At 46.5% G+C, this 14116-nt stretch overlaps 1 protein-coding gene across 2 annotated transcripts in view; it reads right to left on the reverse strand.

Moving 5' to 3' along the window:
* Positions 1-13857, reverse strand: part of fbxo28 (F-box protein 28) — a 42955-nt gene extending 29098 nt beyond the window's left edge. For both annotated transcript variants that reach the window (XR_012772807.1, XM_075482539.1), the window contains exon 1: positions 13650-13857. Coding sequence is in view for 1 of the 2 variants with exons in the window: in XM_075482539.1 (XP_075338654.1) it covers positions 13650-13838 (189 nt within the window). In the remaining variant the exon portion in view is untranslated. The remainder of the gene's footprint in view (positions 1-13649) is intronic.
* Between the last annotated feature and the right edge of the window lie 259 nt (positions 13858-14116).

Below are 14116 nucleotides of genomic sequence, written 5' to 3' on the forward strand. Positions count from 1 at the left end.
TCAGGATTTCCACCAGTTTGTTGCATGCCCCCAGGGCCGGTTTTTGCTATGGGCAATGTGGGCGACCGCCCAGGGCACACTATGTGAGGGCGCACGAGCGCCCTCAAAAAAAACAAAAAAACTTGCCAGTTTTCTAGACTACTGCTCATTTCCATGTCTAGTGGAGTGAGCGCTGGGGCGCCCTGTCACGTCAACTTGCTGCTGAGGGTCATACAGGTTGTGTGTGTCAGAAGAGGGAGGGGGAGGGGGGGTAGACTGGTCCCAGGCCACACAACACAAACTGCTTCCAATCCAAATAAACTGTATTTCATTCCTAAAATTAACATATGACCCATAAACCTTCATGTAATTAATTGAGAATTAATTGACGTCTTAGGATCATCTTAGGATCCTGTTTCTATGCACGTTGTCGTGCACCAGTCCATTTTTGTAACTTGGCTGTGCCGAGAACGACAAACCGGATGGACCATGTGAGACCAGGCTCAGTCAGGAGGTGCGTTTGTACAGGCAGCTGTACGACACTGCAGTGAAACAGCACAGGGAGCACGTAAACTCCCAAAACTGGTGGGCAGGGATGGGCAGAACTTTGGGGAAAGAGGGAGAGTTCTGTAAGAATGTGTGGAAGAAGCTACGGGACAGATACGTGAAGGCAAAGAAGAGGGCAGAGACTCCAAGTGGTGATGCCGGGGGCTTCAGACCTTCAACTCTTTTAACTGAATTAAAAAAATTTTAATTATCCAGATACTGGATAATTGATGACAGTATTCCTGCTCTTCATTGTTTTCTTCTCCACTTTCGTGGTTGTAGAGTAGCGGGAACCTTCAGGTAGCAGCGCCACCTCTGTGACGGAGAAATTGCAACTACTGGCACATCGACTTGCGCCACTATATGTAGCCGGCACGAAATCGTGACATCATCAACACCGCTCGCGCTAGCAGACGCGGCAACCATGCTAGAGCAACCATGCTAGAGGCTTTAAAGGACGATCTTCTTCTGGAGGGCACCTTTAAGTGCAAAGTGCCATCTTTGGACTAACCATGTGCTTCATTCCCGTTCTCTCCTCTCGGTCTCGGCGACAACGCAGATACAGGGTCAGACCCAGAGGCCGGGACCCCACTAACCTTATCCATCCTTCTCTCTCCACTCGTGCTGAGCAGGTGGTGGCAGGGGGGCTGTGGAACTGCCAGTCTGCTGTGCAGAAGGCTGAGTTTATCTCAGGCTATGCATCCATGCTCTCCCTGAACTTTCTGTTTCTAACAGATACCTGGATCACCCCAGAAAACACTGCCACGCCCACAGCTCTGTCTGATGCGTACTCTTTCTCTCACACTCCCAGAGCTGCGAGGCGGGGCGGTGGTACTGGCCTGCTGATTTCCAAGGACTGGAAATACTCTTTTTGTTCCCTCTGCCAGTTCTCTCCCTCCTCCTTTGAATTTCATGCTGTCACTGTCTCTCACCCAGTCAAGCTCACCATCGCTGTAGTTTATTGCCCACCAGGCCCTGCTGGGGACTTCCTGGAGGAGCTGGACACTCTTGTCTCTCACTTCCCTGATGATGGCTCTGGCCTCATCTCGACGACTTCAACATCCAGACGGAGAAGCGTCACCCTCTTGTTTCTTTTCTCTCCTCCTTCGACCTAGCTCTCTCCCCATCTCCTCCTACCCACAAGGCTGGCAACATACTGGACCTTATCTTCACCAGACACTGTTCTAGCGCCAACCTCTCTGTCACTCCTCTTCATCTCTCTGACCACTACTGCATGTCCTACACCCTCTCCCTCTAAGTCTTTTTTGGGGGGCATAAAATCTAGCCAAGACCGCCTGTGCATGCCCCACCAGGCTGAACAGGACAATAGACTGATTGGAGGGTACTACAGCAGCCACACGGGGAGGACATCAAGGGGGTCACACACTGCATTACGGACTACTTCGACTTCTGCAGGGACACGGTGCTTCCCAAACAACAAGCCCTGGATCACCTCCTGAGAAGACTGTGGTCCTTTAGCACCTGTAAAAAAGTGCTGCTGATATTTTACCAGTCTGCTGTGGTTTGTTGGGGGGCAGCATTAAAAGGAGGGATGGATCTGTGGTGGGCACAGAGCTGGACTCTCTGGTGTCAGTGGCAGAGAGACGGACCCTGGAGAAGACTCTGTCCATGCTGGACAACGCCCACTCCACCAAACTGTGATGAGACAGAGCAGCATGTTCAGCAGCAGGCTGCTGTCCCTGAGCTGCTGACCATGAGACTGTAACTCTGCAGTGGCTGGCCAGGGAGGATCATGATTAAACCCATATTTCATGCATATCTGTTTGCACATGAGCACATTGCCCATTTTTATATTCATTTATCTTATACACTTACATCAATGTAGCTGCTGAATGCTTTGAATTTCCCTTGGGATTAATAAATTATCCATCCATCCATCCATCCATCTATCTGTCTGTCTGTCCATCTGAAGGCTGAAACTGCTGCACACTGAGAGACTGCAAAGGAAACAGCCAGTGAAAGTGCATTTATAAAGAGCCATCCATGGATTATGTTAACAGACAGAAGCCAGGCTGCTGTGTACAAACTGAGACAGATGAGACTTGTATGTGCGAGTTCAAGACTAAGCCAGCTGTCCTTAACCAAAAAGTACTGATTGAGAAAAAGACACAAAATAGGCCAATCCGCACAGTGTACTATTCTTTAGTTGAAAAAAATTCCATTACCTACATCAAATCTGAAGATGAAATAAGTCTGGAGGAGCAGCATAAATGCTTCAATGTGTTTCTATGAACTGATGGAGAGCATACACTGTTTAATGTAGTGAGATGAGAATCTGCAGCTCCCATCAAAGAAAGAGTGGAACGGAAACCAAGCTCACAGCATCAGCAGCCGGCTGTGGATCTGTGTCAGCATCTGCAGCCGGCTGTGGATCTGTGTCAGCATCTGCAGCCGGCTGTGGATCTGTGTCAGCATCTGCAGTCGGCTGTGGATCTGTGTCAGCATCAGCAGCCGGCTGTGGATCTGTGGCAGCATCTGCAGCCGGCTGTGGATCTGTGTCAGCATCAGCAGCCGGCTGTGGATCTGTGGCAGCATCAGCAGCCGGCTGTGGATCTGTGTCAGCATCTGCAGCCGGCTGTGGATCTGTGTCAGCATCTGCAGTCGGCTGTGGATCTGTGTCAGCATCTGCAGCCGGCTGTGGATCTGTGTCAGCATCTGCAGCCGGCTGTGGATCTGTCAGCATCTGCAGCGGGCTGTGGATCTGTGGCAGCATCAGCAGCCGGCTGTGGATCTGTGTCAGCATCTGCAGCCGGCTGTGGATCTGTGTCAGCATCTGCAGCCGGCTGTGGATCTGTGGCAGCATCTGCAGCGGGCTGTGGATCTGTGGCAGCATCAGCAGCCGGCTGTGGATCTGTGGCAGCATCTGCAGCCGGCTGTGGATCTGTGGCAGCATCTGCAGCCGGCTGTGGATCTGTGTCAGCATCTGCAGCCGGCTGTGGATCTGTGTCAGCATCTGCAGCGGGCTGTGGATCTGTGTCAGCATCTGCAGCGGGCTGTGGATCTGTGGCAGCATCAGCAGCCGGCTGTGGATCTGTGGCAGCATCAGCAGCCGGCTGTGGATCTGTGGCAGCATCTGCAGCCGGCTGTGGATCTGTGTCAGCATCTGCAGCCGGCTGTGGATCTGTGTCAGCATCTGCAGCCGGCTGTGGATCTGTGGCAGCATCTGCAGCCGGCTGTGGATCTGTGGCAGCATCAGCAGCCGGCTGTGGATCTGTGGCAGCATCAGCAGCCGGCTGTGGATCTGTGGCAGCATCTGCAGCCGGCTGTGGATCTGTGGCAGCATCTGCAGCCGGCTGTGGATCTGTGTCAGCATCTGCAGCCGGCTGTGGATCTGTGGCAGCATCAGCAGCCGGCTGTGGATCTGTGGCAGCATCAGCAGCCGGCTGTGGATCTGTGGCAGCATCAGCAGCCGGCTGTGGATCTGTGGCAGCATCTGCAGCCGGCTGTGGATCTGTGGCAGCATCTGCAGCCGGCTGTGGATCTGTGGCAGCACTCTGCTGCAGGTCTCATACCAGCTCGCCTTCAGGTGCTCCCTGTCCTCAGTGCCAAGGGGGGCCAGGTGGTCTCAGGACTCTTTGGATAGGTTACATTCTAGTTTGTGCTGACATTCAATCTTTTTGCAGCTGTACTTAACATCTGGAATTCCTAAAGGCAGAAGTAGATTTTTGTTTTGTTTTTTTCCCCATTTTCCTCAAACTGTGCTGCTTAAAAAGCTTTGACTCACTTTGTCTTCACTGATAAACTCCAGGAATCCTGCCAACCATGGTAAAACTGCAGGGCCACCACAGTCTGAGTGAGACCAGATCCAGATGTGCTTCAAGTAGCCCTGGCTGCAGACTACCACTCCACATCTGCCTCATAACAACATGCCTGGCAACTTGTCTGGCAACATTCCTGGCAACATGCCTGGCAACATGTCTGACAACACGCCTGGCAACACGTTTGGCAACATGTCTGGCAACATAACATGTCTGGCAACAAGTCTGACAAAGAGTCAGACAAGTCTGGCAACATGTCTGACAGCACGCCTGGCAACATGTCTGACAAAATAACAAGTCTGGTAACAAGTCTGGCAACATAACAAGTCTGGTATGGGGTAAGAAATCGGTCAAAAAGAAACGTGCATCCGTGCAAGTAATCCGCGCATATTTGGGAAATGTGTGCGTCTTTGGTTGTAGTTGAGCATAAAATAAATATGTGCAATCTCTAAAAATGAGTCCATCTGTGTTTATAATGGGTTGTGTTTTGATATTTGTCAAAATACGAATTGAAAAGTTACGACATCAAAAAATACATACACAAATCGAAAAGTTACGAATCAAAAACTTACGAATTCAAAAGTTACGAATACGAATTTCTCAAGTGCAGGAAAGGGGACAAAAATACGTCATCGCTGACGTCATCACGTCACAGGCATCACCAGCAGAAGAAAATTCGATCACCCCATCAGCACGGCCGGTGATACTAGAACATATTTTGACTTTGACCACAGTGCGGACTCTATATTACTCTATTGCCCCTTTTCCACCGCCAAGCTAGCCCTACTCTACTCGGTTCGATATAGCCCGACACTACACCACACCACACGGGACCAGTACCACGACCTCTTCCACCCAAACCGTGACCTGGAAGTGGGCGGAGTCGGCCCGTTCACCACTAACGTGACGTCGGTTTCAGGCGACTACAAAGTGTCACGCCGCGGTTAGTCAAAAGTAAACACAACGATGGAGTGTAATGTGTAATGCAGTTGACAATTCATATTGTTTAGTTAAACCAAGCTCTTTATTAAAAAAGACCGTACAAAAGTAAACAGCAGGAGTTGTCTATACAGGCGTCGACGCCAGTGTTGGTGCCGGTGGAATGCAGATAGCAGCTGTTGCCTCAGCTGCAGATTGCGATGCCAGTGTCGGTTCTGAAGCCTGCGGGATTGGAGGATCTTCGCTGACCTCAGCAACCGAACACTCATCGGTTGCACAAACCGAGTCTTGAGGGAAAAAAAATAAAAAGTGTGAACATATGAAACGCATACACGTAACCGCATAGGTGAGACACTGTGCTAGCCTTCCAAAACAGCGTTGTTTGCTAGCTCACTCAGAACAACTTACATGAGACACCTGTGTAACTTTTTACACAAGTTAAAGACTGAACATGTATTTGTTACGATATAAAACATGCATTTGTTAAGATATAAGCGTTGCACCAAGGGGATAAGAACAACACTTACCATTTTCCATCGCCTCCAACAAAGACGTCGCCGTATCCACGCCACTCTCTCGGTTCGCCGGGCGGTGCCCGTAAATGCCGTCCATTTGGTCGAACCACTTCCAAGATTTTCTGGTTGACCCACTCCGGCTGTTGTGGTCCTTTACCTGCCGGTAATCACTCTTCAGCTTCTCTCGGCACTGCTGAGAATTCCGGTGATAGCCATGGCTAGCCATCAGCTTGGCTATATCCTGGAACACCTTCTCATTTCGTATCGCTCCGTCCAGTTCCTTCTGTATGCGGTCCTCGGCCACCACACACAGAAAGGTCTACACCTCGCTCATCGTCCATGGGTTGGCTTTCCTTCTCTGGTCTTCCATCTTCGCAATTCTGTTTATTCTCTGTTGCTCTCGCAGGTGTGTTTTCATACATGGCGGGTGATATTTAAAGCTCCCCGAGCTTCGTCGCGTGTATGACGTAATTTCACCTGACCAATCAGTGGACAGCACTGATCACGTGAGGTTTTAGCACCGACTAGTACCGACTAGACCCACCTCTGAAGCAGGTGCTAGCCGGTGCTAAAAATTGTAACGGGTCCCACCTTCAACCCGCGGTGGAAAATCTCCCAATCAGGGTAGAGTGGTACCGTGTAGAGCTGTACTGGTACAAAAATGTTCGGTGGAAAAGGGGCATATAACTATATATTATTTTTATATAATATTTACTATACTATATCTATCTATCTATATATATATATATATATATATTTCACAGCGCATTTCCTACACAAAAAAATAATGGGAAAATATCTTTAACTTACAGGTTCATCCGCTGCTGAAGCCCCTTGTTGTGTCATGCTTTAAAGATGCACTGAAACGAATGTTCATCTATCATTCAAATGAAATTTTTGTCTTTTTCTAAAACCATCAATCCAACTTGAACTAAATTTTCCGGGCATAACTTGTTAAAACAGCCATTTAAAAGTATGAATTATGTGGCCTTTGGTGCGAAATTGGTCACATGACCGTGACGTCATAGGGTTGACTCCCTTATTTGCTAGTATGGCTGGCAGTGAAAACAACATACATTTGATGGACCTATATCTCATAAAGGAACCAAAATTCTGATACAAACATCAGCAGGTCGAAAGAACACACCTCTAACATTATGTGGAAAAACTTTCGTTGAATTTAAGCCACACAAATCGATTTAATATCTATATTGAAGAGGCTCTCTGCACCTCCGTATGGGTAATGGAAATGAAAGAAAGTTACCATTTTCAGCACAGGATCGGCGGGCACAAAACAGCCATCGCTCCTACTACACGCTGATTATTATTAAGATGTTATCAATCAAATGACACAATAGTGTATGTTTGCTGTGGTAAACTGGAAAAGATTTGAACATGCCGGTTTGGCAGATATGGCATTCTGCTGCGCTGTCTTTGACACGTTGAAACCTAACGAAGGGGCACTTTGAAATCCAGCCACTTAAAAAAAACGTATGTGATAATAACATGGTTTTAATGTAAGCTTAATAAACAATGGCATGGATTAACGGGTCGGAGATCCTCCAGTGCGCGGCCCCATCTGCGGATCCTCACGGGTCGGCGGCAGGGAGATGGGCACCCGGCCTCGGCACGACTGACAGCAGCCATCGGTAGGACTGATCCACGGAGCCTCGGATGTCGTAGCCGGCGCAATCACCGGAGAGACCAGACAGCAATTCTAGCTGGATATGTGTGTGGACCGAAGAGAAAAGCGAGCAGTCCCCTGCTTCCGAGCAGCAATTCAGGTCCAGCTATCGGCAGGCGGCAGCACGCAGTGACACGATCCACCGTGCTCTCAGCCAATAGCAGTGGTCGACACTTGCCTCTCAGAAGCGAACAGTAAGCGAACATTATTATATATAAAAAAAACAAGTCCAGTAATGTCCGATCTGGAAATTTCAGACTCACCTGTCTTCGCGCCCGAGCAGTAGTTCGAGCAGGGACAGTCTCCGTCGGCACACCAGGTCCAGCGATGTCAATAGTTGGAACAGCTTCAGCTAAAAGACGTCTCCTATTCCCAACCATTCCCGCGATCTCCACATTTTTAGTGAAACCGTTGTGATGGAAATGTACGGAGCACAACACGGATGTTGAGGACACTTCAAAATCACGACGATGCCTCCGTACAAACTGTATCCACCGTGCTCTTGTCTTTGCCTTCTCCTTGTCAGCCTCAGTTCCAGTATTTTTTAGTTTGGGAAACATGTGCAGAGAGATGCCTTCAGTGAAGCTGCTATTTTTGCAACTAACCTCCAGCAACACAATATTTTCCACCGTGCTTTGATGTCTTAGCCATAGACGCCACCATTACAGTTAGACTACGAGAACTTCTGTGTCAACCCTATGACGTCACGCATTAAAAAAAGAATTCTCACAAAAAGACAAAATGTGGCTCCTTTTGAGCCCGTTTTAACATGACTTCCCGGATAAATTATTATCCAGACAATATCTCATTTTAATCGCAAGGCTTGGAACCTTTAGAATCAGCAGCAAAAACTGTGAAATTCCAACAATTAAAATTCGTTTCATAAGCACTTTAAATCACAAACACAATCCAGTAAATATTTACTAGTATAGTATAGTATAGTATAGTATAGTAAAGTAAATATAGAGTAATATAGAGTCCGCACTGTGGTCGAAGTCAAAATATTGTAACGACCCAGAATTAAGGTAAAAGCACACGGACTGGCTTGTTTCCTCCTCTCCGTCAATCACTGGACCGCAGGTCATGTCACTCAGGTGTGGGCTGGTGATTGGGGGAGAGGAATGGGCGTGGGCCAGTCTGTGTGCAGGTTTGGTGCTCTCCTGGGGTTGGTTGCGGAGCAGGACTGAGAGTCACCCCTGTTCTGTGATTGTACTGCTAGTGTAAAACTTAAAGGAGAACTCCGGTATTTTCAACATTAAGCCTCTTTTCTGAGTCGTCTGCAATGTTTTAGAACCCCCCTCACCGCTTTTTTTAATTTTACTGCTGTCTCCGGTATTTGCCTAATTTTGATTCTTCTCAACCTGCTTCAGAATGGCAAGGATGGTGCATGTCCTAAAAGGTCTGTAAAAGCACCATAAACGTCCGTTTTCAAAATAATCAACTCACCGGAGTGGTTACTTTTATTTTATTTATTTGACCTTTATTTATCCAGGAAGGTCCCATTGAGGTGTGAAACCTCTTCTCACAGGGAGTCCTGGCCAAGACGGCATATGCACATGCATAAGACATAAAGACAAACAAACATTAGACAAAGGCTAGTAAGCCAGACAGGCAAGCACTAAAAAAAGGAAAAAAAGTGAAAAGAAAAGCAAACACACAACAGACAGGAATACAGGGGACCACAAAAGACACAGAATGACATAAAAAAACAAACAGTAAAACTGATAACCTAAAAACAGTGACACTCCTCTACCAAAGTTGTATTTAAAAGATTTTTAAAAGCATCTATAGAGGGGACAGATTCCAAGTTTAAGATGTTTTGGAGGTTATTCCAAGCATATGGGGCATATGAACTAAAAGAAGTCTTGCCTAGTACAGTACGTACAGTAGGAATATTTAACATTATTTTATTTCCTGACCTAGTGCCATAGGAACTGGTTTGGCGTGACAACAGACAGTTGATGTATGATGGGAGTTTACCAACCAATGCCTTCGCAATAAAAATGAGTGAATGGATTTTTCTCCTGAGTGGTAGTGAAGTCCATGATACCATTTCATATAGTGTGCAGTGATGTGTTCTCATGTTTGCATTAGTGATGAAACGCAGCGCTGCATGGTAAACTACATCCAGCTTTTTTAAAAGAGAGGTGGAGGCATGCATATACAATATGTCACCATAGTCTAGGATGGGTAAAAATGTACTCTGTACCAATCTTAATCTGGCAGCAATAGGAAAGCACTTTTTCAAGCGGAAATAAAAACTCAATTTTGGTCAAAGCTTTTTAAGAAGATGGGCAATATGTGTTTCATAATTTAACTTCTCATCAAGCCAAATCCCTAAATACTTATATGTTTTAACCCTTTCTAACAAGGTCCCATTTGTAGTGGACACTTCAACATTAGGTAATGATGAGCGGGTACGCGTGAAAACCATGTACTTTGTTTTCTTTTCATTTAGAGCCAGTCGCAGACTAAGCAAAGACGCCTGCAAAATGCTAAAAGCAGATTGAAGATTATCAACTGCTGTCTTTACTGAGGGGGCAGATGTATATAAAACAGTGTCGTCAGCATAGAGATGCTCCCTTGCTGAATCAAGACCAACACAAAGGTTATTTATATAAATGGTGAACAAAATAGGCCCCAAAATCGACCCTTGAGGCACACCCATTTTGACCTCCACTAGGTCTGAACTACTGCTGTCAACAGCTACACATTGGGTTCTCCCAGATAAATAGTTTAAAAACCACTTCAGTGTTATGTCACTAAAACCAATATGTTGAAGACGTTGCAAAAGAAGATCATGGTTCACACAGTCAAAAGCCTTAGAAAGGTCAACAAAACGAGCAGCACAGGACTTCTTGTTATCCAGGGCAGAGATGATGTCATTGGCAACTAAAGTAGTGGCAGTGATCGTGCTATGATGTTGTCTGAATCCTGATTGTGTAGATGTTAAAATTCCATTATCAGACAAGTAATGTTTAACCTGCTCATTCACTAAAGACTCAAATATTTTAGCAGTTACTGATAATCTGGAAATGGGGCGATAGTTGTCTGGCATTGAGGGATCCCCGCCTTTCAGCAGTGGGAGAACCATGGCTGACTCCCATGACCTAGGGATTTCCCCACTGGAGAGGCTAAGATTAAATATTGAGGCTATAGGACTGGCAATCACACTTGCTGCTGCCTTCAAAAACAGGGGCTCAATTTTATCTACACCAGTAGATTTTCTAATGTCTAATTTAGACAAAGCTTGATACACTTGGAAGGGTGTAATAATAGCAAAATTGAAACAGCTGGATGACATCACACCTTGAGGCAATGTAAGGTTTTCTGACACTGGAAGGTGAGATGTAACTTTTTCTGCAGCCATATTAAAATGACCATTAAACGCATTAATAATATTATCTTTCCCTTTTACCTCACCTTGAGATGTTTTTAACACTTCAGGCAGCGTAGGTATTTCCACAGTCCCCTCAGTGGACTTAACCAGCTTCCAAAATGTACAGGGGTCATTTAGGTTTTCGTTTATCAATTGCAAATAATGGTTACTTTTGGCAGCCTTAACTAACTTTGTACACTTATTACGCAGTGCCCTATAATTATTCCAGGATACAGGATCGCCTTGTCGCTTGGCCAGAGACCAAGCCTTATCCCTCAGCCTGATATGATTTGCCAGGTTATCATCAAACCATGGATTATCTTTGCCACTGACCCGATATCTCCTCATGGGGGCGTGCTTATCAATTAATTGAATAAAAACAGTTTTAAAATATTCCGAGGCTAATTCAACATCAACCATTTCACCGATACGGTGCAGGTCACCGTCATAAAGATCATGCAAAAAGGCTTGCTCATTAAAGTGCTTATAGTTTCTTTTATAAATGAAGCGTGGTTTGGGTTTCACAGTTTTACATTTTCTGACGCAAGCAATAGCACAGTGATCACTAATATCATTGCAAAACACTCCGGTTGCACAATATTTAAAAGCACAGTTTGTAAGAATAACATCAATAAGAGTGGATTTTTCCATATGCTTTGGATTTAAACGAGTAGGAGAGTTTATCAATTGCGACAGTTGCAAGACATCGCATATTTCCTGCAGCTTCCCCGGCATGGAGGGCAGGCAGTCCCAATTTAGATCACCCATCAAAATAAACTCTTTGTCGGATAATTTATTTAAGTGGTCCATAAGCGCAGTTGCAGCCTCGCAAACTGCTGACGGTGGACGATAGCACCCCACGATACTGAGGTCAGCGCCATTGGGTAGCTCCAGTTTAACTGTCAATAGTTCAAAATATTTAGCTCTGGTGCACGATTCGATGCAAGAACAGTTCAAATGTGATTTGACATAGATAGCAACGCCACCTCCTTTGTTTACGCGGTCAGACCTGAAGATGTTGTATCCTTTGATGTGTATGGATGTTTTGGTTATTGAGGGTTTAAGCCACGTCTCTGAGAGAACCATAACATCGCAGTCAGCCAATTTTGCCCATATGCGAACAGAGTCTATCTTGTTTAATAGACTGCGCACGTTAAGATGAACAAAACGTAGCCCCTTGCTACTTGCCAGATCAGATGGAGTTTCGAGCTGGGTCCGTTCAGGCCCCGGGTTAGGGTGGATATTACCCGAGAGTAGCAACAGGAAAGTAATCCACAATGCCTTGATCGTTCTCCGCTGGTGGCTACCAGCCACCACGACTGTGCGAGAGCGCAGCACCTCCATCAACACCTGCTCTCGTAGCGGCCACAGGCCGCCCTCACACCCAGGTGAACCAAAGAGGTGCTCTGCAGTAATCCACCGAGAAAATTGTGCCGGTTCCGAACCCGACATGGTTGTGCATCGGGAGGTAATCCAATAAAAAGTAGGTGTAGAACTAACATCCATTCCATTTTGTCCTGATTTAACATTCAGTACAAAATGTCAAGTAAAACACGACAGAAGCAACTTTTCGCAATGAAATTTGATATGGATTACCAGTGCACACCAGTAACCACTCCGGTGAGTTGATGATTTTGAAAACGGACGTTTATGGTGCTTTTACGGACCTTTTAGGACATGCACCATTCTTGCCATTCTGAAGCAGGTTGAGAAGAATCAAAATTAGGCAAATACCGGAGACAGCAGTAAACATCAAAAAAGCGGTGAGGGGGGTTCTAAAACATTGCAGACGACTCATAAATGAGGCTTAAAGTGATACTCCGGAGTAGATTCAACCTGGGGTCATTTGAACCATGACATCCAGCCAAGTAGCCCACCCGCAGTTTTTTCGATATTGGCTGAACGTCAGCTGAGTTACTGAGTTATCCCGAATAGCTTCGTACAAGGGTTAATGGATCCTGGTCCGTATCTCCAAAATTACCACACTAAAATCACATGCCATGACACCAAACTTCTACAGTAGTACAAATATGTATTTACGTACAAATTTGTGTATGTATTTTTTGATGTCGTAACTTTTCAATTCGTATTTTGACAAATATCAAAACACAACCCATTATAAACACAGATGGACTCATTTTTAGAGATTGTTATGTTGCCTGGCAACACGCCTGGCAACATAGCATGTCTGGCAACAAGTCTGGCAACATGTCTGGCAACATAACAAGTCTGGCAACATGTCTGGCAACACGTCTGGCAACACGGGTGGCAACATGCCTGGCAACATGTCTGACAACATAACAAGTCTGGCAACATGTCTGGCAACACGTCTGGCAACACGGGTGGCAACATGCCTGGCAACATTTCTGACAACATAACAAGTCTGGCAACATGTCTGGCAACATGCCTGGCAACAGGAACACATTCTGAGCAGGCGTCTGCGCAGGCACATAAACTCTCCACTTCACCTTGACACCAGTTAAAGGGGAACAGAGGAAAACTGGGTCGTTTGTTCAGCTCATTTCAACATAGTGTTGCGGTGCACGCGCTAAACGTGGGATGTGAACAATGAGGGCGCGTGCCTGTAGACACGTCCTGTGTTGTGTCTGATGAGAGGTGAAGATGAGGCTGCCAGCTGGTCTGAGATCAGGTCGCTGCTCCTCTCACACTCATTCCGGGTGTGTGTTTGCGGGGTGACGGTGTGTGTGTGTGTGCGTGTGCGCTGCCTCGGCTCAAACACATTAATGAGATAAGCGCACACGGAGCACAGCGGCCCCGGCTGCCCGGCTGCTCCGCCCGGTCTGATGGGCTCTGTTCCGGCTGCTTACCGACCGCAGCAGGCTGATCTCATCGTAAGAGAGGAAGTTGAGGATGGTCTCGATGGCCACGATGGGCAGCCCCAGCAGCGGGTTGTTCTGGTGCGGCTGCTCCGGCGGAGGGCTGGACTGTCTCAGTGACACCGCGTCTGAGTCCAACGATCCAACACATCCATCTACTCTTTCTACGACGGTCGCCATCTTGTTTTGCTGTGGAGGAGGCGGAAGTGACGTGTGCATGAGAAACGCGTGCCATGTTTCTATAACTTAGCAGCATTTCCTTGGAGATGGCAGGGCGCTGACGTGCTGTAGAAAAACCACTCATGAGATCTTTAACAGTAACTAAAGGCCGACATTCATTCATGAAAAGGAATTGTTCATTATTTCTCATTCATTTCGACATAGAAAATAAAGAAATCTGAAATGGACTTTATCATTGAAATATTTTGTTAGTCATTAATCCATTTGTGTATATTTTC

Source organism: Odontesthes bonariensis, chromosome 2, assembly GCF_027942865.1.
Source record: "Odontesthes bonariensis isolate fOdoBon6 chromosome 2, fOdoBon6.hap1, whole genome shotgun sequence".
NCBI lineage: Eukaryota > Metazoa > Chordata > Actinopteri > Atheriniformes > Atherinopsidae > Odontesthes > Odontesthes bonariensis.